The sequence below is a fragment of the Phalacrocorax aristotelis genome, chromosome 9, assembly GCF_949628215.1.
Source record: "Phalacrocorax aristotelis chromosome 9, bGulAri2.1, whole genome shotgun sequence".
Classification (NCBI taxonomy): Eukaryota; Metazoa; Chordata; class Aves; order Suliformes; family Phalacrocoracidae; genus Phalacrocorax; species Phalacrocorax aristotelis.
In genome coordinates, this window is record NC_134284.1 from 35,448,904 (window position 1) to 35,475,677 (window position 26,774).

At 55.1% G+C, this 26,774-nt stretch overlaps 1 protein-coding gene across 3 annotated transcripts in view; it reads left to right on the plus strand.

Annotated features, from left to right (window-relative positions):
• The first annotated feature begins 4,404 nt into the window (after positions 1 to 4,404).
• NIN (ninein) overlaps positions 4,405 to 26,774 on the plus strand; it is a 61,743-nt gene continuing 39,373 nt past the window's right edge. For all 3 annotated transcript variants that reach the window (XM_075104367.1, XM_075104369.1, XM_075104368.1), the window contains exons 1-4: positions 4,405 to 4,480; positions 10,714 to 10,917; positions 17,080 to 17,161; positions 24,533 to 24,702. In XM_075104367.1, the coding sequence (XP_074960468.1) occupies positions 10,735 to 10,917; positions 17,080 to 17,161; positions 24,533 to 24,702 (435 nt within the window). In that variant the 5' untranslated portion in view covers positions 4,405 to 4,480; positions 10,714 to 10,734. The remainder of the gene's footprint in view (positions 4,481 to 10,713; positions 10,918 to 17,079; positions 17,162 to 24,532; positions 24,703 to 26,774) is intronic.

Genomic DNA, 26,774 nt, shown 5'->3' on the forward strand with positions numbered 1-26,774 from the left:
TTAAAAAACCCCAAGGTTTCAAACCAAAGGTGGTGTCTCAGCCGGATCCTCCGCCAGCAGAGGCACTCCCCTGGGTTCAGCTGGAAGGGTGGTTCCCCTCTCAGCCCTGCAGCTCCGTCAGGCTGAGTCAGCCCGAAATATTCGGACTGAAACTTCCCACCGAGAAAGAAATGTCCCCATTTTGCCGGTATTCCCCGTGAAATTCCAGCGGGAGAGGGAGGGTGCAGTGCCGGGCTGCGGGCACGGACGGTGGGGCCATCGCCTGCTTCGCCATGCCCGCTGATGGGTCCTGCGACAGAGAAGCCTTCATTCAATAAATCCCGGGAGGGTCGGGAGCAAAGTGCCTCTGCAGAGGAGCAGCCAGCCCACGCTGCTGGGTTCAAGGTGTTTCAAGCTGCTCTTACTTCGCCTGCCCTCCAAAAGCAAGACCTGTGCGGCTTTTCCTGAGCGCACACTGGGCACCTGTGGTTTCAGCCGAGCTCCGGGGCCAGGCAAGGTGGGATACGCTGCTGAGACGAGGCAGGAGCTGGGCACGTGGCCCTGCATCCCTCCAGTACCCGGCACCCATGGCAGGTATTTGAGGGAGGGTGCTCAGCAGGGTGCTTGCGTGCAGCTACGTGAATTGGTGTGGTATGTGCGGATGCAGTCTGCTCCCAGCCCCGAATGCAAGTTCAAAGACAAACAGGTCCGGTCAAACCAGGGCCACTGGGGCCGTGGGCAGGTGGGTGCATGTTCCCCGTCAGCATATATTGCAATAAGGTGGCACAAGCCAGGCGCAAGCTGCTCGTCCCGTGCCACAGGGGCAGGAGGACAGTGGAAGCGACCTGCAGATCCGGCCAGTTTTATCCAAAAGAGCTTTTTCCTTCCACCCCCAATTTTTCCCCTTTCCCAGTGGATGCTGGGGCACACGTCAGTGCATTGCCATGAAGATGATGGGAGAAATGATCCACAGGGATGGCCAAGGTGTGGCCAGCGCTGCCTGCAGGGGCTTTATTCAGCACCAAGAGCCAGAGGGGATCAGCACGGAGTTACGGCAGATGCTTCGGCAGCGTGGCGTGCACACCAGGCTGGAGCAGCCGCACAAATACTTCTTGCAATCATAAGCCAGCACAGCAAACGTAACAAATATGAGGGTCTCCTGAGCTGGAGGGTAAATCCTGCAACCGAAAGGGTGTGCAGGATCAGGCCCAAGCAGCGGTGGCGGAAACGCGACTTGTACAGCGGGGGCTGGACGTGCGATGGCAGCAACGAGCCGCAGCGCGGAGGCGTGACGCTGCTGCGGCTTAGCACAGCTCGCCATTCCTTTATGAAAAAAAAAAAATCAAAGTTTGGGCTTATTCCAAACTTCTCCCCACACCAGCTGTGAGACGGGCAGGTTTCCGGCTGATTTTTCCTATGGCGTCTTTTCCTAAATGCCCCTTTTGTTTATTTTTTCTGACGGTTTTGTAGCTTTTTTGCTAATTTTTTTGCTATTTTATGGCCCTGCTTTCCCCGGGCCCGGCGGGAGGCCGGGGTGAAGGGCGTCTCACCCAGCACGGCACAGCAGGAGGAGACCCTCGGGAGTCAGAAACAACTCTCAGCCCCTACCAGCTCCCTGGGCTGCAGCCGGACCTTTCCTGGCCCCCGCAGAACAAAGCACCCCATTGTGCAGGGGAAATGGGAAGGAAAGCGTGACGGAGCAGCGAGAGCCATGCCGGGAGGGTGTTTCTGCAGGGACCAGGCGCCAACGGCCTCGCAGAAGAGTCGCCCACCGCCTGCGCAGGCGCCTGCGACCGCTGACCCTGTTTTTAGGTGGCTCCATGCCAGCCCCGTAGCTCGGCTGTGGCACTGGTTCCAGCCCAGCCATGGGAGGCAGCTTCTGTCCAGCGATCCCGGATTTTCCCATGTGCCCCTTTATTTTTGTGTGGCGTGTCACACGTGATGGCATGGGTGAGCAGAGGTTTCCTTCCGCCGAGCTCGCTCGGAAGGCACTCGCTGCAAATGTCATCCTCGAATGCAGCTGCTTGCTGGAAGCAGGATCCAAAAATAGGCTGTCGGGGTCCGTGTCTGGCGGGGCTCTGTGGCTCCTAGAAACATGCTTTCCTCCTGTGGGAAAAAGGGGGAAAAAATAAAATCAGGATGCCTTTGCTAACAGCTGGTCCTAAAAATGAGTCAGGAATTTGCACTGCGGTGATACAGGCCGGCACTGCCGAGCCCGGGCTCTGCGCGCCCCCGTGGGCTGGCTGGGGACGCAGGGACACGGAGTGTGCTGCCTGTCCCCATCGCCCATCTGGCTGCACGCATGCAAACACGCGCTGAGTCGCTTTGTTGGGTGACAGTGGAGATTTTTCGGGGCTGTCGCTTGGATTAGTGAGGCACCGGCGCTGTCGCGGCGAGGAGGAGGGTGAGGGGGATAAAGGTCCTGGCACTCGCCGGGCTCGCAACAAAACAAAGCACCAGATGGTTTCAACTTCAGCATAATATGCAGTGAAAAAGTGTTTGAACCGGGGATGAAAAAGCAAATGAGGAAAGAGAGAGAGAAAGAAAAGAAAGAAAATCCCTCAGCAACTGTCAGGACAGAAGAAAACATCGGAGAAAAATGGCAAATGTTAAAAACCAAAACAAAAAGCCCTCCCCCGGCACAAAGCCGTGGCTGCTAACATCTGTCCAGCAAAGCCTCTCACCAAGGCCCCCTTCCCTTTAAAGTCCCCATTCCTCGCCCCCGTTATTGTGGGGACACGGCTCCATCCCTGGGCAGGGCTTTGCTCGACGCTGGGGGACCCGCTTGGCTCTGCCACGTCCCCAGCGACGGCACCAGGGCAGCCAGCAGTGACGTGCCAAGCGGGTGCGCCCAGGCAGCAGAGCTTCCCCAGCTGCTGCAGCGGGCTAAATATTTTATTACACTTTTTAGCTCACGTGTGGTGCCCCGGGTGTCCCGGTTGCAGCCGACGGGACTGTGTGGCAAACCAGCCCATGTCTCCACTGCAGGATGTCTTTGGGTTTTAAGCCTGGTTTGCTATTAAAGCAAGGCTTATGCAAACTGCTGTGCATCCATGCATCTAACTGCAAGGCTTTTGTGTTTCCCTTGCTCCTCCCCATAAATACTTTGACCCTGAGGACCAATTTCAGAGTCACCTTAAGAAAAGGAAGAAGGCTTAAAAGTTATTAACACCCCAGCATTTTCACAAAAAAGCAGCAAAATAAACCCATAAGCCCATGCAATTGTGTGAGAGTAGATTGCAGCGTGAGTTGAACCCCTTATTAGCCACTGAAGAATCCACAAGCCACAACCCTTGGGCACTGCTGGCTCCCTGCCACTCATCCCGTGCCTGCTGGCTCTGAGCAGGAGCATGGGCGGCCGATGGCTCCAGCCTCTAATGAGGGCTGCTGAGGTTTAAGTGAGGGTTTGAGTTTTGTGGGTGCCCATGGATGGTGCGTCAGCACCCCGGAGCCCCCCCACGGGATGGCTCATGGGCCAGAGGGTTGGCCCCGGTTGTGACACCCCCCACACAAAAGCAAGCGGGGGGCACAGATGGGTTGGTGCTCTGAGCAACCGCGGGTGCTGGGGCGAGTGGAAGGGCTCGGGGCCACGAGGTGCAGCGTGACCCCCGCATCACGGTGACATGAGGAGACCCGGGGCGGGGATGCTGACCCCGCAGGCCCCGGGATGGCAGCGAGCCGGGGTGCCATGTCCCTGGGGTGGGGCACAGTGGGGTGACACGGTGCTGTCACCTTTAGGAATGGGGCAGCCCAGGCGACCTGCCATTGTTTTTTGGGATGATGAGGTGCTGCAGGGTGATGTCCCCAGGGTGCAGGACAGCCGGGAGGTGGGGTGATGCCAGTCTGGGGTGTGGGATGGTGGGAACCGACGTGATGCCATCTGAGGGGTGCAGGACAGTGGGGAGATGGGGTGATGCCACCCTGGGGTGTGGGAACTGAGGTGATGCCACCCCAGGGGTGCAGGACAGCAGGGGAGCCAGGGTGATGCCACTCTGAGTCTGCAGGACAGCAGGGGAGCCAGGGTGATGCCACTCTGAGTCTGCAGGACAGTGGGGAGCCAGGGTGATGCCACCCAGGGGTGTGGGAATGGAGGTGATGCCACCCCGGGATGCAGAACAGCGGGGAGCCGGGGTGATGCCACCGCGGGGTGCGGGACAGCGGGGAGCCGGGGTGATGCCACCCGGGGAGTGCAGGACAGCGGAGACCACGGGTGGTGCCGGGGGGGGTGCGGGACAGCGCGGGAGACCCCACACAGCTGTCCCCCGTGCTGCGGGACGCCGCCGATGCCGTGGGCGGGCGGGGGGCGGGCCCTGCAGCACAAAGGGCCGCCGGTCGCCCCCGCCCCCGGGGGCTGTCCCGCACCCCCGGGGCCGCCCCCGAGCTGCAGCCCAATAAACGCCGCCGCATTTGAACGCAGCACCTCCCCCGGCCCCGCTCCTCCTCCGCAGGGCCCCGCACGGCTCCGCTCCGCCGCGCCCGCAGGCACCGGCAGCCGCGCCGGGTGAGCCCGGGAGGGGAGCGGGGGTGCAGCGCCGAGCACCGCGGGTGGTTGGGGGGGTGCGTGCGTGGGAGGGAGGAAGGATTACCGGAGCGGGGGGAACCCCAACCACCGCTGGTTCTTCCTCCTCCTCCTCGGGCGCTGCCCGCCCCTTCCCGGGGCGGCCGCGTGTGCGGGGCGGCGGGGCAGGGGCGAGGTGGGTGCGGAGGGGAAAGGTGCGGGGGTTGCGGGGGGCGATGCTGGAAGAGAGGGGGGCGCTGGGGATGGGGTCTTGTAACCGGAGGGGTTAATGCGGATTTTGAGACGTGGGTGGGTGCGGAGGGGTGTCTGCGTGGGTGAGGGGCCACGCAAAAGCCCCCGCAGTCCCCGGTGGTGACAGGGGTCCGGTGGGGTGAGGGGGGGCTGGGTGCTGCTCACCACCCCCACCTCCCTCCCCACCCTGCCAAGGGCACCCGGTCCTGCGGTGCATCCCCATCCTGTCCCTGGAGAGATGCTCCAAATGCCCCAAAACTCTGGGGGTGGGAGTGGGCTCTGGAGCAGCTCTCCCCGGGCTGGGCTGGGGAAGCAGCAGGCTGCGGCTGGAGGAATTAATAACAGCAGTTGTTTTGTCATTGGCGAAGCCCTGGCTGTCACCAGGGTGCCAGACGGCATCTGCTGTCTGGTCGCAAAGCATGGGCCCGTCACCCATCCGGGTAAGGATGGAGCCAAGGCCATGAGCCAGTAGAGCCCAAATCCGCAGCCCAGGAGGTCAGCCACCGGAGCCAGGTGCGTGGGTGCACCAGGGCTAAACCGCCACACCCTGAAAGCGGGTGTCAGTTAGGGTGGGTGCATGGATCCTGCCCGTCTTTCTCATCCGCTCACCCCGACGGGGATGACGGCGAGAAGCTCACCGCAGTCCCGACAGCGCAATGGATGCGTGGCGTTATCGCCGTGATTCAGCATGGCCCGTGTTTTATCGGAGCCGGCGCAGGGATGAGCTCCGCGGGAATTACCGAATCCCTTATTTCCTGGCGCATGAGGCGTCGCTGGATAAATTGCCGACTTGCTTTGTTTACTTCTGAAATAATCAGCTTTGTGCCTATACCTTGGGCTTTATCGCACCCAGGGCTCCCCAAGTTATTGCAGGGCAACTCCAGCCTGATTTGCAAAATCAAAACAGATGGGCGCTTTGTTTTTCCCTTATTGAGGGGAAGGCTGCTTATTGAAAGGCCCTATTACAATGCAAATACTGGGGTGGGTTGAATATTCAAAACACTGTGCTTCTTTTGAAGCTCTTTACATAAACTTATAGCGCTTTATATGCCATTGCTGCTTTGCTAATCTGGAGTGGAGCTTGGTTAACAGAATCCCCCCTCCTTTTTTTTTTTTTCTGCCAACTTTAGAGGGTTTGGCTGTGTTTTGGGTGAGCGTGGTGAGAGGTGGCATTGAGGTGCAAAGCAGCCGGTGCTGGGCTGCAAAAATTATGAGTGTGCTCAATGGGGAGGAGGAACCGCCAGCTGTAACGCTGACTTTGGTGGTGACCCTTGAAGAGCCAGGTGTGCTGTCAAATGATTTACTGATATTTGGGTGCTTCATTATCCTTTGGGGTTTCTTTTTCCCCCCTTCTCTTTGGTTTCTCGGTGTGACCTTTCGCGGAGCCGCTGCTACCCAAGAGGGGACGGGGTGTTGCAGGGTGGGCTGAGCTCAGAAATCGCCCCGACACAGGCAGTGGTGTGGGGGTCTGGGGGTGCGTGCAGTGAATCGCAGCAGCTTAGCCACAGCTGCGATGGATGAGATGGTTCGTTAGGGGAAGGAGATAATGAGCTGGGTGAGACAACCTCAGCTCTGGCTTTTCAGCAAGGGCTCAAGGGTTTGGTTTCGGTGGCTGCTGGGCATCTCTGCATAATCCCTGCCATTAAAAACTGGGGTCCTGGTGGTGGCTTTTGCCAGCTGCGTTCACACTGTCTGGGTTGCCAGGAGAGCAGGGGGATGGGTGAGTTGCTTTTAACCTGGCCTTGCTCTTCAGAGCAGGGTGGACATGGTTCCACCTCGGTGAGCAGGTGCTCGTGTTTTGCAGGCGGCCATGTGATGCCGCTCTGCTGGGCACCTACGCGCTGCTAATTGCCAGGCCCTCGTTTGAGTCGAGGCAATGAAGAGTAGCAGCAAAAGCAGCATTTCCCCCTTGAAGGGGATGACTTGCTTGAGGCTGCTGCCTTCTGTGGAGAGCTGGTTGGGACAAAGGCGCTGTAGCCTGTAGCCCTGGTGAGGGGCCGTTGGTGATGCAGCCATGGCAGCATCTGGGCAGAGCATCCCTGCCATCTCCACGTTGTGCCACTGCACAGCAGCAAGCGTGCTGCTTGTATTAATATTTTGCACACAAAAAAAAGGCATTGTGCTAATGATAGTGTTTTGACTTGATGGTGCCATTGATTGACCAGGTAATCTGTGTCTTCATTAGTTCAAGGCTAAAGCTTGGAGGTTGATATTGATTCCAGGCACTTAATATGCGAAGCGGTAATTACTGGTGAAGCCTATATTGTTTGAGTTAAATTTAGCTGAGAATTTAGTTGTATCAGGCGCCTACATTGTGCGCCGTGAAGGTTATCTGGCTCTCAGGAGGGGGTGGATTTAAAGGAAGGAAAGAAACGCTGGTGAAAACTTCCTTTTCTCATCATCCCTGAGTGCCTTGCTTCCCGGGACTTGTTATAGGGAGAAGAGAAATAAAGAATAACATGGTTATGACTCCAAGCAGTTCTCCTAAACCTGCACCTTTCTGTGCTGTCTGCTCAAACTGGTCATTTTGGGAGACTTAACAGGACACAGAAGGTCAGCTATAAATCTGAACAAAGTGATGCCCTATGCAGGGAATGGCCCCTCTCCTCCTTTCAGGGGACTGGGGAGCCCCAGCTCAGCTGCTGCCCGCCCCTATTATCCTGCCGGCTCTGGGCTGCCCTCCTGCATCTCAGCTGCTGGCCCATCTGGAGTGGAGATGAAAGGCTGGGGTTTAATTCAGGCTTTGTGTGCTGCTTGTATTCCCTCCCTCCCTCCCCTCTTAGCCCTTTCTCTGCTGCCAGCCTTCCATCCCCAACCCTGCAAGGCAGCTCCAGCGTGCGGGTGCAGAGGGTGGCTGCGCACGCCGGGTCTCTGATGCCGCTGACCTCATTATTTTGACTGCTGGGTGATGCCAGGCAGCCTTGTGAGCTCATCAGGTAGGAAGGTTGGGTATTTTTTTTTCCCCTCTTGAAGCGCTGCTGAATAATTCAGCTGGGAGTAGGCATCTTGGGTCACCTTGCATAGCCGGCTGCCTGTCGGAGCCAGCTTCCTAAGATGGAGGTTGCACAGGATGCGTGCGGGATTGCCTCGCTGCTGGCAGCTTGCTGTCATTGACTGACTGCAGGTAGGCAAAGAGCGTTGTCCTTTATTTACTTCTGGTGCTTTTTACGCTGGAAAGGCTGAAATCCCCTCCCCAGGGTGCATGGGGTGGTTGGGTCGTGCCGAGCTGGTGCGGAGCCCAGTGAGCTCCGACCATCCCTTGCCGTGGGGGCATGCAAGGCTGCCAGGGCCACCGTGCCCTTGCCAAAAACTCACCTGGGCTGTAGGGCAGGTTTGTACCCCGGCAGGGACCGTGGACACAGTGCTCCTCGCCTTTGGGGATTGTATTTTTCTTGCTGGTTTTAGGGGCTCTCCAGTGCCTCTACCCTCAGCCCATCCAGATGCATAAGGTTTTGGGGCTGCCTGCCAGTATGGCACCAAGAGAGGGTGACCCCAATGCTCTGGCAGCGTAGATGCTTGGGGATATGTTGGGAGGTGGCATTTAGCTCTCTGCACTGTCTAACTGGGGGAACTGGTTCTAGTGGTGTGGATGTAGGGTTGGGCACTGGAGGGGTCTCTTGGGCTCAGGAGGTGGTTGACCTTGAAGATAAGAAGCTCAAAAATGCCTGGGAAGCTTTGTGGGTCGGAGTCACCTTTGCTGTAGGCTCTGCTATGAGTTTTGAGGCTGCTGGGGTGTGCAGGGCTCTCCTGAAGCCGGTACCCAGCAGTGGCTGCTATCAAGCCCTGTGTGTGCTGAACTGTGGGTGTAGGTGGGAAATGGGGTGGCTGGCGTGAGAACCAGGAAACTAGTTTGCTGCCCACCTTCTTCTTGCAGGCATCTGAGTTTTTGGGTGCCGACTCCTTTGCGCCCTGGGTTGAACATAAATGCATCTGCACCATCGCGTAGCCCCACAGCGCTTGGGTGCTTTGCTAAAGCAGCTCGAGAGGCATCTGGGGGGCGAGGAATGGGGGACACTGAGGGTGTGAGGCTCGGGTAGAGCAATGTGAGGATGGGGAGGGATTGTGTCTGCTCTCTTGAGAGGTCTGGTGATGCTGCTGTCCTTGCCCATGTCAGCATGGGAGGAAGGACAGCCAGACTGGGCTATTTCTGTCTCGTGGGCCCTGTGTGATGCTTGGCACCAGCCCTGCATCCCTCAGCAGACGCGGGAGCCCGGTACTGCTCTGCATTGGCATCTGTTCCTGTGGCCAGCGAAATCAAGGACATGGCTGCTGCAGTGCCTGCCCCGGAGATTTCCCAGTTATCCAGCTGTGTTGGTGGGACAGGCTTTTCTGATTGCCCTTCTGCCACGGGGCACTTGTGTGAGCTGATGTGGTGGCTCATGATAATCGTGAAGATCAGAGTGATCCCTGAGGCTGTGGTGGTGGGCAGGGGGCTGAAATCAGGCTGCACCCTGCAGTCGGGGCAGCTCCGCTTGTTCCGGGATATCTGTGAGCACCGCCAGTGACGCGGGCGGCCGCAGGAACCCTGCGATGCCGAGAGGAGGGGAGGTGGCTGCTCCATGGCAGGCTGGTTGGTGAGGGGGTTTAGATAGGACCCCCTCTTTGGGAAATCTGGCTGAGACAACCTGCAGCAGCGCGGGCAAAACACGGAGGACAGGCTGACACTGGGTGATGGGCCGAGACTGGCTGAGCATCCTGGGGTTGTGTCCTTGGGGCATCGGGTCCCTGCGATGCCCATAGCCCTGGTGATGATGGCTGCTGTGCCTATCGTGCCCACCCTGGTGGTGGCAGGTCCCCCGTGGTGGCCATACATGCCAAGGCTGTGTTGTGGCACTACTGCTGCTGCCCCGAGCCGGTGGTGAGCCCTGCAGCCAGACCAATGGATGCCAGCCGAATCCTTCATTTCAAACAGGAAATTTCCCTCCTTGTTCCTCTGCCAAAACAGTTCCTGGGGCTGCGATGCTCTGGTTAGCAATGGGATGAGGGAGATGAAAAATTGTTGGAGGGGAGGATCAAACCCTCAGGCGAGTGGTGGGGAAACCACCTGGGCTTTGTTTGCTGGTGCCGGAGATCAGATATATTTCAGCTGTCTCCGTGCTGGGGTCAGCTCTGCTCGGGGGCTGGGTTTGCTGCCACCCTAGCAGTGTCCCCTATCAAACAGTTCTCGGCTTTCAGACAGGGTTTGACCTGAAGCACCTGAAGGGGAGGAGTGCAGTGAGTGCCACGGGACTGGGCAGTGACCCAGTGGGGAATGTCCTTCCCAGGCACAGGGGGGCTTTGTGTCAGGGTTGTAAAGGAAAACAGAGATGCTGCATGCTGGCATCAACAGGGCTTACAGGATGCTGGGGCTCCCTGAACCCAAGCCAGCATAAAAAGGAGCATATTTGGTGCAGGGTTGTGTTTTGTGTTTGTGGTCGGGGGATGTAGATGGTGGCTGGCTGGCCTGAAGTGTTCAGGGTAGAGGGAGAGGCAGTGGTTGGGATCTCCTGCCCTCCCTCTGCAGGCAGAGCCCCATGCTTTGCTCCCTGCCACTGGTGAACTGTTGCTGCTGGGATCATTGTTTATCTTCTCAGTAAGGTGGGCAAAGCATCATCTGCAACACCTGGGCACCAGTAGAGCTCAAGGGAACAATTTTCCCCTGCAGCACCTCAGCTGTTCCAGCTGAGCTAAATGAGCTGCTCGTGGAGCCAGGGTGAGGTAGCAGGTAGGGATGTGCTGCCCCAGCCACCCGGGCTGCCCCCACCCTGAGGCTTTGATGTGCAGGATTATTTCCCGTGGTCTTTCTGCTGTGCGACTTCTGGCTTCACCCAGCGGGATGCGAGAGGTTGGAGGGGTGGAAGAGCACCAAGTTCACTTAATGCAAACAAAAACTGCAGCAAACGGCCTCGTGGGCTGCCCCAGTACCAGCCCTCGGGGTTTTCACCTTTGCATGCTGTGCCGTGGGTGCTGCAGTCGATGCTCACCGGCCCCATCTCTCTTCGCAGGTGAGCGTGGCAGGCTATGGGATGGATGAAGCTGAGCAGGACCAGTATGAAGCTCGCCTCAAGGAGCTCTTTGACAGCTTCGACAGCACAGGCACGGGGTCCCTGGGGCAGGAGGAGCTCACTGACCTCTGCCACATGCTGCACCTGGAGGAGGTGGCCCCAGCGCTGCAGCAGACCCTCCTCCAAGGCAACCTCCTAGGCAGGGTAAGGCTGGGGTGTTGGTGGGGGGGCAATGGGGTGGGCTGGGGTTTGGGAGCAGGGCAGTGCCAGGCAGCTGCTCCTGCATGCGTGGGAGGGTGACGGAAAGAGGCTGAATGTCTGTAATTTGTGAATATCCAACATCCCTGAGGCCCTGGGGCTGCAGGACTTGCAGTGTCTGTTGTTCTTCTGAGCAGGGTGGGCACAGGGCAGCTTTCGAGATTAGTGATAACAGGGAAGGAAACTGCTCGCTGGTGTGTCCTCCCTGACTGGAGGCAGTCTGAAACTCTCAGGAACCACCACTTTACGCGTAGCCGTGTGTGCTGGCATTGCACTGATGCAGGGTGTGTCTTCCCAGCGTCTAAGGCCGGACTGAGTGCCAGGTCCCTGCTGCCCTTGCACCTGTGCTCAGCCGAGGGCACGCTGGATCACACAGCTCACGTGCCCCCCAGCACCGGTTAGTGCTGCTTCTGGCCTGGGTCATCTCCCCGAACCAGCTCACCGGGTGCTTGCACACACTCTGTGGTGCTTGGGATGCGATGGGGACCTAAAGCCAGGTCTTGAGCCTGTGATTTACGTTGACTTAAGCTGTAGTTAAACTGGTGGGGCCACATGCAGTCATGCACATTTCTCTAATGTGGAGGATATTGTCTAACTCCAGCAGTTGCTGGCCGAGCCGCCTTTGTCCGTGTTACCTGGTGTTGGTGTCTCAGGCAGCTGTGGTTATCACAGACCCACCTAGGGAAGGTTTTTGGGGACAAATTGCTCCTTCTGTGAGGCTGCAGCATCCTGCCAGCCCGCAGAGGGGAGCTGCAGTTCGTGAACGCGCCATGCTTTACAAAGTGATTTTTCAGTTGGGGTTGTGCCTTTGTAGAGTTAAATGCCTGAATGTTGGGCACAAGCTGCTCACCCTGGGGACCTTCATGTTGAGCATAGATGTCCTTGGGCTCCTGTGCTACCTCCTTCCCAGCATGCTGTGCTTGGAGTGCATCGGATGCTTCCTTAAAAACCACCCTGAAATCCTATCACTGCTCATTAAAATCACAGAAAGCACAAAGTAGGGCAGCTGGGGCTCTTGATAGACATGAGCTAAGCAGCTATCCCGATTCCAATTTCCTATCAAACTGCAGTCTTCACCTAACAAAATAATTCTTTTAATGAACAAAGCCTCTTCCTCACCTGCCCTGCGGCTATAGCTCTTCTGCTGACAGCAAGTGGTTCTGGTGCGGCAGCACGGATTGATCCAGACAGGTTTCTGACCTCTGGAGTTGCAGTGTGGCATTTGGTTGAGCACCGGAGACTCTGTGCTGCTTGGCCGTCTTCAGCTTCCACCCCTCGGATGCCATTGTCTGGCTTTGCTGCTTTGCAGGATGGTGGGATAGAGGGAAAGGAAGAGCAGATCTAAAGATGTGGTTGTCACAGCTGCTCAGGGCTAAAGCAACAGTGCTGATCCCGGTGACCTGCTCAGAGTGGGGGAAAAGCAAAGTTAAATGCAGTAAGTGCTCAGCCCAGTGCTGAAGCATCCTGAGTGCTGGGTCACACTTGCCCTGTTCCAGCCAGGAGCTCTGTCCCTGCGAGCTATCCTGGGTTGTGAGGCTTCCTGAGGAGCATTTTTATTTCATTCCCCCCACTTTGTCTTTGGGGACAGTTCTTCTCACTTACAATCTGCAACTTGAATGTCAGAATAATCTGTCTCCAGTGTTTTCTCATGTCTCCCCAACATTTGTGCTCGCTAGCAGCAGCAATAGTCCATGTCTAAGCACAAGCCTGACTTAATAGCTATTGAATCCTCTGGGTTTCCTAGGAACCTCGTCAGGAGAATAGCAGCAAACATGTTGCTCCCCGAGCACAGGCTTCTCGCACCTGCCCCACCGGCTCCTTGCCGCAGATGGTCCCTCTCGGTGGTGGGAGCAGCCTTTGTTTGCCTGTGCTTCCAGGGGTCAGGTTTTATGGGAGGGCACCGGGGAGTGGGGGACGGTTTTGTCTGCCGAGGGGCGACTTGGTGGGGCCACGTGCTTGCTTTTGTGCTGGGGGCTCTGCTCTGGGGATGAATGCAGTGTGATGGGGCTGCTGGGTGGACCAGGAGCTGAGCCGGCATCCCGGTGAGGGACTGCACACACCACCTTCCCCACCCTGCTCTGTGCGATGCTCTGGGGATTAACAGATACACGCTATCTCCGGGGTCCGGCGGGGGTGTGTAAATCCTGCCCTGGCTTGTGTCAGAGCCAAACCATCCCAGAACAGCTTCTCACGCGACTGCATGCGGAGGCGATGCTTGCAGCAATTCCTGGGATTCCTCAGGAGGGCTGTTTCCTCGGGCCCCTTGCACTTGTCTGTGGGACCGAGAGGATGGATGCAGGCGTGCCCTTCTCGTCTGGCCTCCGAGAGGCAGTGCCTGTTAATTAGCAGCTAATGCAGAATGGTGTCTTGAGGACAGGGCTCATGGGCCGCAGCGATGACTGCAGTTATATGATTTGCAGGGAGAGGGATAAATTGGGCACCTCTGGACCCTGCGCAAGGACTGCCCTTTGTGGCTGTCCTCAAGCAGGATGGGGAGTTCAGGTTTCACCCTGCCCCTGCGCTATTGCACTAGCAAGCCTGTAGCAAGGACACCGCAATGTGGCGTCTCGCTCATCAGCTCCCTTCAGTGCTTTGGCCGCTTGCAAATATATTCCCTCTGAGCCTGCTGTGATGCTGCTTCTCTTAATGCGCCGTGGCTTTTTGCATGCCGGGCAGGAGGCTTGGTCGCAAGGTTGCCCTATTCCTGTGTCTTCCCCACCTGACGTTTCCCTCTGCAATGTTCTGGCCACTGCTGCTGGAAGGAGTTTGTAAGCAGGGATAGGGCTTTGGGAAAAGTACTCCCTTCGAAGATGAAGGAGAAGGGGCTGGAAGGAGCCACTGATGCTCGTTTGCCCCAGAGGCACTGGGGTTGCAGACTGATGCTTTGCATTGCAGCGACAAATAGCGAGAAGCAGCAGGTAGCTTGGCACATGCGTGCTCTCTTTCTAGTGCTAGTAAGTCACGGCTTCATAGGAAACTTGCTTTAAGGCAGGCATCAAAATTTCTCAGAGGTGCTGGGGTTGCTCAGCAGCCGGCAGCTTAGTTGGTCCCTGATTACTGTGGGGAAGCTGGGCTGGGCTTGCTATGTCTGTATTGGCAGATTAGCCTTGTTTGCCTCTGATTTACCTGTTCTGGCAAAATTCTTCTCACCAAGGACTGAATATGCCCCCAGTTTTGCAGGGACACGTGTCCTGTCCCTTATCCACACCTCTGGGTGGGCACGAATGCGTGCCATGCCGTTGCCTTCCAGACTCTGCTGTGTTCAGGCTGGTTTGGATCAGCTCTCAAGTTCCTGTTTGATGCCCCTGTGAGCAGATGCACAAGTTGGTGCTTCCAAAATACCCCAAATTCAGTTGAACACATTGAAAAGAGCATCAGACTTTAAATGCACCAACACTGTTTTGCTGCTATATACTTTCTGCCTTGGATTTGTGAAGTTTGTGGGTTGGCTTGAGTGTCTGAGGCTATTTTCTAGAAGTGGGTGGTGCTTTGTGTAACAGTGCTGCAGTTAGCGTTCCTCTCCCCAGGGCTGCCCAGGCCCATCCTTTTGCTGGGAATATTCTCTAAGCAAAAACTAAAGGCTATTGATGCAGACTTGTGCCTGCCCACGTGGGCTGTCACATCCCTGGAAATGCCCCTTGCGCTTGCCAGGAGCCTGCAGCCTCCCTGGCATGGGCTTTCCAGGCAGGAGCGTGACCCTCTGTCACAGCACGTGGGTGCTGGAGGTGTGCGGATGCTGAGCACGCGCGCCTGGGGTGCTTCGTGATGTGGGCACTGCCTGTGCCGTATCTCCCGGGGATGCGCATCCCCCCTGCGTGCACGCTGGCATTTAAATTGCATGGAAATACAGAGCGAGGACATTGCTGGGGAGCAGTAGCAAAGCAAATGTGAGATACTGTAGCGTTTGTGGCTTTGCTGTCCCACAGGCTGCCTTGCCTGGCTTGTACTTGAGCACAGCTCTAATTTTACCAGTTGCATTTCTCTAACTCTTTAAGTACTCTTTGTGTACAGACATGCAGCATCCAAGGTCAAATGTGCACCACAAACAGTATTTATTTTTCCTGGTTACCTGGTGTTAGGATGGGCCAGAGGTTTTCCTGAGAAAAAATATCTCTGTCAGCTTGGGCTACATCTACAGAGTTGGGTGCTGCTGCTCAGAAGGTGATGTGGGACCCCTCTAAGCCTGTGCAATCACTCGCCGTGTGTCTCTGTGCTGCTGATTTGCATTTTAAATTTTCAAATCCTGCTGCATGGCCGACTGCAGCGCTGGCATGGGGGGCTGGAGGATGGCTGCCTCCTGCCCCACAGCCTAATCTTCCCCGGGCTCCTTTGGATGTGGTGGTCATGGTAAAATCGCTCTGTGGCCTCGACGCCGGAGCCATCTGTCCTGTGCGCAGCTGCAGCAGTGAGGGCTTGGCCCCCCCTTCTTCCTTCCCCCCCTTGGTTAGTGCTTCTTGGCAAACCCAAGTTATGGGGCTCGTTAGGCAGAGCAGGTTATGTGTCAGTGGTGCTCTCTGCACCTGCCCAGGTGGTTTTACTCTGCCCTCTCATTTGGTGTGTTTGCACAAGTGATGCAAAGTGATTTTTGTTTTATTTTCTTGCCACAATGAGGTCCCATCCAACCCAGCCCCAGCACCCATCCAAGGGGTCGTCTCTGCCTGTCCCTGTGGCTGTTGCCACCGTTCCCTTCCCAGGAAGATCTCATGGGGAGGGGACCTGTTATTCGAACACCCTCATCTTTTATTCATCCTCATTTAGTCTAAATGTCAAGTTTTTTTTTTAATCAGGCAAAATCTCCTATCTCTGTAAACTGTCCTTTTGAAGTACACCAGTGTTTGGAAATGAATGGCAGCAATTAGTATTCAGATGAAGGCATCCCTGACAAGTTTCTTCACTGAACACATTTCTAACTGTTTAATTACTCAGGGAGCCTGTGTTTGAAACCTGTGGGGTGATTTGCGCTGCCTGAGCTGCGGTGTGAGGAGCTCCCCTTCCCCAGGGGCCTGTGGCTGAGCCCCCAGCTCTGCTGTCGTCCCCTGCCTGCATGTTTTTCTTTTTTGGGCTGGCTCAACCCCGAGAACAAGCTGGCAAACTTCAGACCTGAACTTTGTTGCTTGTGCCTCCCGCAGCGGTGTTAAAACCCCTCTGACTGCGGCTCCTGCCCTTTGCACCGGATTTGTAGCAATTGACTCTGCCAGCAAGAGCAACCTCGGTGGGTCCTTTAAATACAAAGTCTCTTGTTTAATTCTAAAAATTCCCCTAGGGTTTATTTAGCCAGAAGAAATCGCAGCAGGCAGCTCTGCCTTGCCGCTGACCCATGTCAAAGAGCTTCCCCAGCTGTCCCCGGGTTTCCATCTGCCGCGGCTGGAATTGCTGACATTCCCTGGTGCGGCTGTGAAGGATGCTGTAGCCCCTTTGCAACTGGTCATAGCGGTGATGCAGGAGGCTTTCCAGGAAGATGCAGATGGAAAAGGGGGGGGGGGGGAACCCCCAAAACCCAGTGGTAGGATCATCTCTCCTTGTTTTTGCCATAGCTGCACTCCAGACCTGGTATTTCCAGTCCAGCCCTTGCAGAGCTGCAGCAGGCAGGAGCCGGGGCAGGGCTGCCCTGGAAAGGGTGCAACTTTCTACCATCTGCTTTGGAAAGTGTGTTTTGAATCGTAATTAGAGCAGCGGAGCATTTCTACAACGGAGTATCTTGTCACTGGTCAGGACTGGTATCTCACTGTAGGAGCCACTGACCCTTGCCAGGCCATCTCAAGTGATGGAGATGCTCCCTGGTCCTCTGGACACGTTATTTTGACTTCTTGCTTGATGGAAAAACCCAACTAATGCACTAAAGCAGTGGCTTTGGGTCATTGTGATAACACTTTTTTTCACATGTCCAGAGACACTGGCTGTGTCTTCATTTCTCCAGGTCCTGAGACTGAACAAGCTGAGATTCATTTGTGCCCCTTGCCAAGGCTCTTGGCAGGCACAGGTGTGCTCTTGTTTCAGTGTGGTGGTCTAAGAGATTTGTGCTGCTGCCAATCTTCCTGCTGGATTATTGGCCTGATAATTAAATATCTGCACCTGTTGATTTCCTCCTTTCTTCCTTTTCTTGCACAGGTCCACTTTGATCAATTTAAAGAAGCACTTATTCTCATCTTATCCAGGACCCTGTCAAATGAAGAGCACTTCCAAGAACCAGGTAAATACTAAAATTATCTAAAATAGTACATTTTCTTTGGCAAAGCAGATTTGGGGGGCTCTCACAGAGGAACTTGGACGAGAAAGTGCTTTTTAGGTGCTGAGACAAGTTCTTGTGCTTGGATGCCCAGACCTAGGGAGAAGGAAGAGTTAAGGTCTGTTGTGGAGCCTTGCACAAAGCATTTTCTGAGCTATTAGGTATTTATATCCCATTACCATGATCTAAATGCCCGGAGAAGCACGTGATGTCTGCATGCAGACAGCTAACAGCACTTAAGATGCTCAAGGTGTCCCATGACTGCTAGATGGGCCAAGGTCCCTCTATCCCACAACGCTTCTGGTGGGCAGGGATGCTCTAGGAGCTCTCCAGCTGCAGCAGATAGTTCTGGGCAGGCAATCAAATGGATGCTTTAATGATGCTGCTGCTTCTTCTTCCCAGCTGGGGCTGGTGCATCCCCTTGCCCTCCCCTGCAGTGCTTCGGGGCTCGCCCGGAGCCAGGCCCCGAGGTGGTGCGACCCCGGCGCAGGCGCAGAAGCCCCAGCCTGGCCGGAGGGTTTGCGAGCTGTGCCTCGGGGCAGCCTCTGCTCCGGGCTGGGCTGGCGGCAGCCCTGGCTGCCGGTGCGCTCCTGCTGGGCCTCCGCAGAGGCCGGCGGTGGGAGCCGTCTCGGGGGATGGCAGCGCCTCACCGAAAACCTGTGCTGGCTTTGGGGGCTACTCCGGTTTTCTGAAGGTTTTAAGGGGAACCTCTGTGCGAGAGCTCCTGGAGAGGGGCTGCCAGACCATGCCTCCTATCTAGCACTGATTTCTGTTGTTTATTTTTAAAGTCTATTTTGTTTCCTTGTGTCTGAGATGAGCGGGGTGAGCTCAGTCCTGTAGGAAGCTACTCCGAGGTGTCTGTATTTCTCCCCGGGGACAGTCAGTCTGGCCCAAAGATGCTTCTGAACAAGATGAGCCCTCTGACAAACCAGGTTGGGGCTGGCTGGAGAAAGCAGTGGGTGCTGTGAGCCCTCACTGCCTTGTTTTCTCCTTCCCTTTGTTTCAGAGTGCCTGGAAAATGTGGCTTTTTTTTTTTTTAGGTCCTTGGCAGGAAATGGGGTCACAGCTTTGGTGTGCCCCACCTCCCCATGCACAAGGGGTTGGTGGTGCTGGGAGCACTGGGGAGGTGTGGGGCCAGGGTGAGGGCTGAGCCCCTGCAGCTCCAGCTGGAGCTAGCGGGGGGGCTGAGGTCTGCCTAGTATCACACCTGTATGTAAATCCCTAATCCTGCCTTCGGAGCAGCAGGGGCGTGAAATCCCTGAAGGAGAAAACAGCTTAGCAAAGGGGAAGAGGGAAACTCCAGGTTTCTTCTCTTGGAGCATCAATCTCAGCTGGAGCATCCTGTGCTTGAGAGCGCAGCCAGTCAGCAAAAGAACAACTTTCCCCTTTAAATAGGCTGCAGAAACCACAGGGCCCAAGAGATACTATTGATGGATTATTTTTTTCCTCACTCCTCATTTCCAAAGCTCTTAATGCTTAGAGGGAGATGGGTGATGACAGCTCTTGCACTCGGCATCTTTTAACACAGTTTTTCCGCAGGTCAGTGGGTGCTCAGGAGTGAGGGGGGGAGTCTCACCAGTGCCTGGCGAGGGGTCCAGTCTGCTGCGATCTCTTCCAGCCCCTCAGAGGAGCTGGCATGGGGCAGGAGGCAGCTCTGGCAAACCAGAACTAATCCAGTGCTCTGCGTTTATGGGGGAATCATATGGCTGAGAAGCTCCGGCTTGATTTAAATATAAATAAATCTTCTAGGAAGGGCTAAATTTGGGGTTATCACAGGGGAAATTACAAATGCAGCTGGCAAGAGGCTACGTTGGAGCTGGAGAGCCCTCCTTGGGGACACATTTTACAGCTGGGTTTTGCATGGCAGGTAATCAAAGGGCACGCAGTGCAGGTAGGGAGCCTGTGCCGGGCAGACCTGGGAGGCATTTATTTCTAATGCGTTTTGACAGGTCGGTTAACGCCAAAGTCTTTGCTTCTTTTAATTTAGATCAAACTCAAGATTTGGAGAACAAGCTGCTTTGTGCTGTTGGTGTCAAACTGTCAGTGACTGTGGAAATGCTGGTGTTACAGCCTGCCCCGGGCTCAGGAAAAATTGAGTTAAGGGCTTCAAATCATATCATTTAAATGAAAATTTAATTTGGGGAAGAAAAAAATAAAAGCCCAGATTTTAAGGCTGTTTGCTGCATCTGGAGAGTTTGCTCTGCAAGGAAGCGGCCATGTGCCTTGATGCTGTGGTTTTACACGGGGACTTGGGCGATGGGAAGGTCCCTCGGGTCTGTGAGCAGTCGGAGGGCTTGTCTTTGCTCTCCAAACCAGCTGCTCCCCTGCAGCCCCCAGACAGTCTGTGCTACACGGCCGAGGGCACCCGGCAGGGGCCAGCATCGCTGTCCCCGTGGGTGCACAAGGGGCCTGCAGGTGATGGAGCAGCCCCTTGGGGTCACAGTGGGACCCACAAGCTGGGGACAAGGAACCAAAACTGGCGTGGGATGCAAAAGCAGTTCCTACAGAAGGGGCTGACGGGGGTTTCCCTGTTTTGAGGGGGAAGCAGCAGGTGGGAGAGGCACTCAGGCTTGCAGAGAGCAGCTGATATATTTATTTTTTTTTCTTGGCAAAGAAGCCAAATTCCCTTTCCAAAGGGAAGACTGGCAGGGAGGATGGTTCTGGCAGGCTGCAGGCACTTTGCCTGGGAAGCAGCTCTGAAAACCAAGGCAGGCAGAGCTCCCAGCGCTGCTGTCATCAGCTCTGTCTGCTTGAGGCGTCGGTGGGGGGACACAGACCCAGCTGCGAACCAGAGCGTCAGCCGGCCAGGCAAACCCCAGCTCTGCTGGGAAGTGGAATAGGGGAAGACTCTGGGAAAAGCAGAAAAAAGCCTGAATGTGTCTCAAAATAGCGCTTATTTTGGTGGTTATTTTAGCTCCTGTGTGCAGGAGTGTGACTGCCGGGGAGACCCGTCACCCCCAGCAGCACCTCGGGCCTTTGCAGAGCTGCCTGACAAAGGTGGTGCATGCGGATAAATTGCAGCCCAAATTACTGGGGTTTGGCCCTCTGGAGAGGGGCTGGGGGCCGAGCCTGTGGCTGCTGGGAGCCCTGTGGGAGCCGGGCTGGGTGCTGCTGACGCCTGTGCTCTGTGCCCATGGGTCACTGAGGCAGTGAGGGGATGTCTGGGGACAATAAAATAGATTTAAGGGCGGGGAGTGGAGGGAAAAAATTCAGTTAGTGGGTGTTTAGGGGAAAAAAAAGTAAAATCAGGCTTTTTTTCCTCCCCATTATGGCAAAGAAAAAGTCAGCCCTGTGTGTTGGAAGCCTGGATAAGGAGGCATTACCAGGGTGGAGCACAGGATTACAGGAACACCCAGGGCAAATTAAAGAGCAGCCTGATGCCATCTTCCATGCAGTCACAAGGGGCTGTTGGGTTTTTTTCTTTCCCAGCACATGAACAGAGTTGCCCTCCTGAAGAGGAGCTGGTGAGGATGATGCCCTTGCAGGAATCCCACCTGCAGGGGGAAGGCTGTTAAGGTCTGGCTCTGGCTCTGCAAGCTGACCTGGGTCGGGACAGGTATAAAACCGGTACTGCTGTTGGGATAGGGGTGATTTAGGTACAGGCAGTGCATCTGGGCCAAAATGTCTTGGCTTTGGGCTGCTGTGACCCTGCTGCTGCTCCTCTCTGCCTGGGTTGCTGAGCCTGAAGTGTGAAATAGGGACTAGGAGTTTAGACAGTACCTGGTGTCTCGGGGGATTAGGATTTAGCAGATCCTAGCCGCGATGTGCTTTGCCCAGCAGTAGGCTGCCTGCTGCTGCAAAGAGGATCCTTCCCTTCCAAATCTTAAGCAGCAAAGAAATTAATTTTGTCTCTAAACCACAGGCTTGCGTGGCGAGGGTCTTCCTCCTCTAAACCCCCTTTTGTCTGCGCTCAATGGCTTTGATGCTGGGCCCAGGAAAATGTTGCTCGCCATTAAGGGGAGCCGCCCCCCCCCCCCCAGCATCTGAGGACAGAGCAGGATTTTGAAATTACTTATCTAGCGCAGAAAGGCAGAAAATCAAGTGTAAATCTCTAACCATGGAGACATTTTACTGCTGAGAGGGACTGGGGGGGGAAGTGAGCTGGGGAAGTGATGGCTGCTGTCTGCAGCACTTAAATGGGGTGGGGGGTGGTCTTGTGAAATGCAGATTTAGGGTTTGTGGTTTTTTGTCTGGTGTTTTTTTCCGGGGGGCATTTTGGGGGCCACAACCCCCCCAGTAGTGGGGCAGGAAGGCAAGAGGCTTGCTCTCTCGGCAGCTCCTTCTCCCACCCCCAGCCCAGGGGCAGTTCAGGGGGGCAGATCAGACCCCAGTATCTAATTAGGCACCAGCTCCAGAGTGTGTTTTACTAAGCCTGTGTGTTGCCAAGGGCTGTAGGAAGCAGGGAGGGTTCGACCTATTTTCTCTTTCTTTCTCCCTTTCTTGTCAGCCACACAATAACGAGGGTCTATGAGGAGCAGCATCTCCCCTCGCTGCAGGTTGCAGAAGGGGGTACCAGAGGTCAGACTTGAACAAGAGCAGCCTCCCCTCGGTGTTCAATACAGGGGTGTATTTTACAGTTTTTCTGGTAAATGGCACACAGGGCCGTCTCATGTGCATCTCTCTTAGGGGAAGCATTGATTTTTTGATGTCTGCCTCATGTGCCTTTGAAAGCACACGTGGATTGAGCAGCTCTTTCCATACTTCCTCATCCGTTTTGGCTGGAAATGAGAAATTCAGTTCAGTTTGTCGGTGAACTTTCAGTGTTTGGGGAGCACAGGTTGCTGCTTTTTGCTGGCTTGTGTGCTCAGCTTTCCTTCAGTACTGGGGATGGTGGAAGGGCACTGGCTGCTGTGCTGGGGGTTTGGGTTGGGAAAGCAGGAGGGCGGAGGAGCTTAGAGGATGCTGCACACATGGGAGGTATCTGTGCATACACAGTCCAGAGGTGATGGTGCATGGGGCTTTCTGCAAAGGAGACTGGTCGTGCTCCCGGGGATGGGGCTGCAGGATGTGCTCCCTTATGCCAGTGTGGTGCCCGTGGCCCTGTAAGACGAGGGCTTTGATCTGCACTGTGCACCCAGCAGCCCAACAGCACAAAGGTGCATGGGGCTTGCAGGGGAAGAGCTGTAACCCACTGTTAACAAAAGCACCCTGGAAACAGGATTTCAGGGTGCCTGAGCTGGGATCCCCTTGATAGCTGGGCTCAGGCACAGCCTATTTCAAAGTCAAAACTTTGCAAGGCAGGAGTAAACTTCCTGCTCTTCTCAAACTGTGAAGGGTCGCCTTTCCCTCCCGGGGATGTTCTCAGGCTTCACAATTCTTTAACTGCAAAGGAAAAACAAGCATGCTCAGGTTCTCAGACCAAAGAGGAGAGAGAAATCAGCTGCCAGCCTCCAAATGCTTAAAGCACAGAAGTGGGGAGATGCTCCCATTTCCCCTCTTGCTGTTAAAGCATCTGCAGGGTGGCACGGTTGTTTCCATATACAGGTGGATTTTCAGCTGCAGTGGTGGTAAAACATGCTGTTGGGGTGGAGGGGTAGAAACAGGACTGTTCTGAGCATTGGGAAATCCAGAAGGAAATTAAGCCATAGCTTCATTACTGCTAAATTACAGTTTCTTTTCCTCTACGTCTTTCCAAAGACAGATGGGCGCAGAGGTGCCCTTCTGTCTTAGAGGAGGAAAAATTATTTCTCAAAAAAAATACACCAAAGCCCCCCAGCCCTCTTCTGCAAGGGCGGGGGAGATGGCAGGGAGAAAATAAATGGGTGAATGAGTAGCCGCAAATATTAGCATTTCAGAGAGAGCTGCTCGATGGAGATTGTTCACCACCGGGCAGGCTTTAATAGGAGTGATAAGGTTTGCTTTTGTTCTCGGGCTCTTACTTAATCAGCCTGTCTCATTGCGATTTTTCTATCGGCGCACTTCATCACACAACTTTCATGTGCGAGTCCCAGCTGCAGCAAATCTTGTTAAAATGGCCTTGTTCAAACACGGGTGCCGGGTTTGTTCCCTAGAGCTGCAATATGGATGGATGGAGTGCAAGGCTGGAGGAATCAAAGGACTCCTAGTCCTGTGTATTTTATAATTCATTGCATAGCTAAGTTGCAGAATATTTTTCCTCTAACAAGCTTGAAGCCTTCTTCCATATCTAAAGGAATATTATCCAAGGAGGCATTTGGGCAGGGGGGTTTAGAAGACCCGCTGCTTTCTGTGTACCGTTTGTCAATGATTGAACAGCTTCCTTGCTCCTTATTAGTATTGCACTCCTGCATTTATTTTGTACCAGAGCGCTCTGCAAATAAAATTTTAAAAAGCTGCTGCTCTTGCCGCTGCCTCGGTACACTGCGAGTGGCGGAAAATGAAGATGATCGAGTCCTGGGGGGGTTTTGATGGTAAGGTTAGCAAACACTGAAACAAAGCGTGGCGGAGAGCCTTTCCCTAATTGAATCCCTGGTTAATTTGGTCCTCTGTTTAATTTGCCCCCTGCTCCAGACGTCAGATGATTCGCACTGAAAATAGCCCAAAACATGCTTATTTATTTCTTGTTTTGATCCCTCTCCGTGAGTGCTCCCAGATAATTCAGTCCCCGAAGGCAGGAGCTTGCTGTGGGAAGCTGGAGCTGGGGAATGCAAGCAGAGACGCGAAGACCCCTGTAATTAGATGACGACTCCAAAGGGTTATTTAGATCTTGCAGTTGGCATTAGTTGCACAGCACAAGATGGGACCTGCCCCACTGTCGCCCAGATCAGCTGCTCGTGTCGGCCCCTGGGAGACATTTGCCTCCAAACTTGCCCATTTTTTTTTTCCACTTGCCTGGTTGTTTTCACACTTCTAATCGAGCTGTGATTTAAATCCCCCAAAAGCAGTGGCAGTTGCCTAGGTGTCTGCTTAATCTGGAGACTTGAGCTGCTCAAGTGCTACACTGTCCCTAATTAAACCTGCCCTTTGCTGATAATGAAGATTAGTGCAAGGAGGAGAGCCCTAATTGACTTTCCATCTGAGGCTGCATTTGCAAGGTTGAAGGGGTTTTGCCCTGTCTTGTTAACTGAGCAAACTTGATTTGGGAATTGGGGAAGGATGAGGAAGATGGAGCCTTGATTCTACTTTGTGATAGCCTTTTTTTTTTTTGAGCAGGACCAATTCCAATCCATCAGGCCTGACGCCATGGTGAGGGTACTGGTCCTGGAAAGGAGCAGCTGCTGGTGCCTGCCCAGGGGGAACGGTGGTGGCAGTTTGGTGCTTGAAACACTGCGACCAAAACAGCCCTGTGTGCTGTGACCTGGCAGCTGGATGTGCAAGAATCATGCTACTAATGTGCTTTGTTCTTGAACTTCACAGATTCTTCCCCAGAAGCCCAGCCCAAGTACATCAAAGGTGGCAAACGCTACGGCCGGCGGTCCCTGCCGGAGTTCCAGGAGTCGGTGGAGGACTTTGCTGAGGTGACCGTCATCGAGCCGCTGAGTGAGGAAGCGCATCCCCCGCACATTGCCTCCAGTGGCTGCGAGGAGGTGAGCGGGAAGGGGCCGGACACTGGGGTGGGCTGTACCCCCAACATGTCACTGCTCCCCACGCCATCCTAAAGTGGTTTGGATGTCCTTGGGCTTGTCCCACCAAAGGTGATGGTCGCCCTCCCTTGCTCCAGCCCTGAATTCCCAAGGCAGGCTGCCCTGGGAAGCTGGGGAGGAGCTGGGCTCGTGCGGTGATGTGCACCGGGTGCTGGCGCCGCTAGTCTCCCTGTGCCCCTGTCTGTGGCGTGGGCCAGCAGTTTAGTGAGGGCTATAACATTGCCTCCATGGCTAACGAAGTGTGGGCTGGGAGCTAAGTGAGTAGAGCATCATCCTCATCTATTAGCTCATCTGCAAAATCCCAGCCGTGGCTCCAGCGCTCCCCAGTAGAAGGGGATGGGGAAGAAGGGTGGTGAGTGGCTGACCTCTACAGCAGGCAGCTGCTTTGGGAGGGTGCCCTAAATCTAGAGCTTCCAGTTCCTCTGGTCAGTCCTCTGCATATTTTTTTTCCCCCCTCCAGCACACAGCCTGTATGCTCCTGCACAAAAGGAAAAGGCTGGCTGTCCTGGGAGCTGCACGGCTCTCGGCAGCCCCCCTGCCCCACGTATGCCTGTACATATGCTTGCTCAGGAATCCAGATCTTCCCCCCCTCCCTGGTTTTGTGATCAAGATTAGCAGCTCTCTTTGTGCCTAGTGCTTTCAACCCCAGAATCCCCTCTTGCTTCTCCAGAACAGAAAAGGTGCCAAGTGGTTGGGTTTGGTGGCGTGCGTTAGCATACGGCCACAGCAGCGTTTTCCTGGTGCGGGGCCCGTTCCAGCCTGCCCCAGTTTGCCAAGTATTGTTGATTCAGTATTGCATGTTCAGGAGCTCACGGTGGGAGTTTTCCAGTGGGAAGGAGAAATGCTGCTGCTTTGTCCCCTCCTCTGTCTCCTGGCTTCACTTGTGCTTTCCTAGAGAAGTGGGGGGGTGGCTCTGCAGCTGCCTGCGCAGGGGGATGCCAAACCCTGAATGGGGAAGCAAGGGAGACATTTCCAGTTTTCAGTCTTCCAGTGTTATTCCTATGCAGCTGAGCTTAAAAATAAATAAAAAAAACTCAAAGAAAAGCTTTTCCACCAGAGCCAGCTTCTTTAGCCTGTTCTCAGTAACGTTTGCTCACTGCCACAGGGATGTTTATCCATCTCCTGGCGCTGGCCACATGGGCTGCCCCGACCTTGAAATCGGTGTTAATCTGCCCGCAACCCCCAGGGAAGTGATGCCCTCGACAGAAGAGGCCACTCTAACCTTACTCCTCTGTTTTAGCTGTCAAGGAGGTGTAAAAGGCTAGTCTACGAATGAGGTCGGTCAGTTAACTCGACGGGTCTGTAACCATGCTGTGCTCCCCAATGGCTACATTGGCCTCTTGGGGGGACCTCTTGTTGCACCTTTTGGGTTGGATGGGTTTTTGCTCTCTTGCAACTCAAGCAAAAATCAGGATAAATTTGTAAAATCCCTGTTTTTCATCTGTATCAGCATAACTATCTTGTCTCTGAAAGATGATCCCCTTGGTATGCATAGAAATAAGTTGCTTGAAGACATTGAGGGTCCCAGGGCTGAAACACCCGACAGTGTTGGAGACTCCTGAAGCATTGACTTCTTGGGCCTCAGCACAACTAGCAGCCTTTGCCCAGGTTTCTCCTGTATAAACGTGCTGCTGACTGCGCTCTGCAAGCCTGCCTCCAGCCCAGGGTGTTTTGCTGGCCTGAGAACTGGGGCAGTGTGGCTTAATTGGTGCTTTCTTTCAACTGGTGCCAATTAAAAGGGCTCAGGCTCTGTCTGAGAGGCTTCCTTCCCCTTCTTGTCTCCGTAAACACGAGAGAGGCTGGAGGGCTGGTCTGTGCGTGGGATCGGCTGCCCAGAGAGGCTCTGCCACCTCCATCCCTTGTGGCTTTCCAGGTGCTGCTGGACAAAGTCATGAGCAGCTGGGGCTGAATTCAGTGTCGACCCTGCCGTGAGCAGAGGGTGGTGTAGGGATCCCGAGGTTCCCTCTGCCCCGTGTGAGTTTGTCCCCACGGATGCTACTAGGCTAATGGGTGGT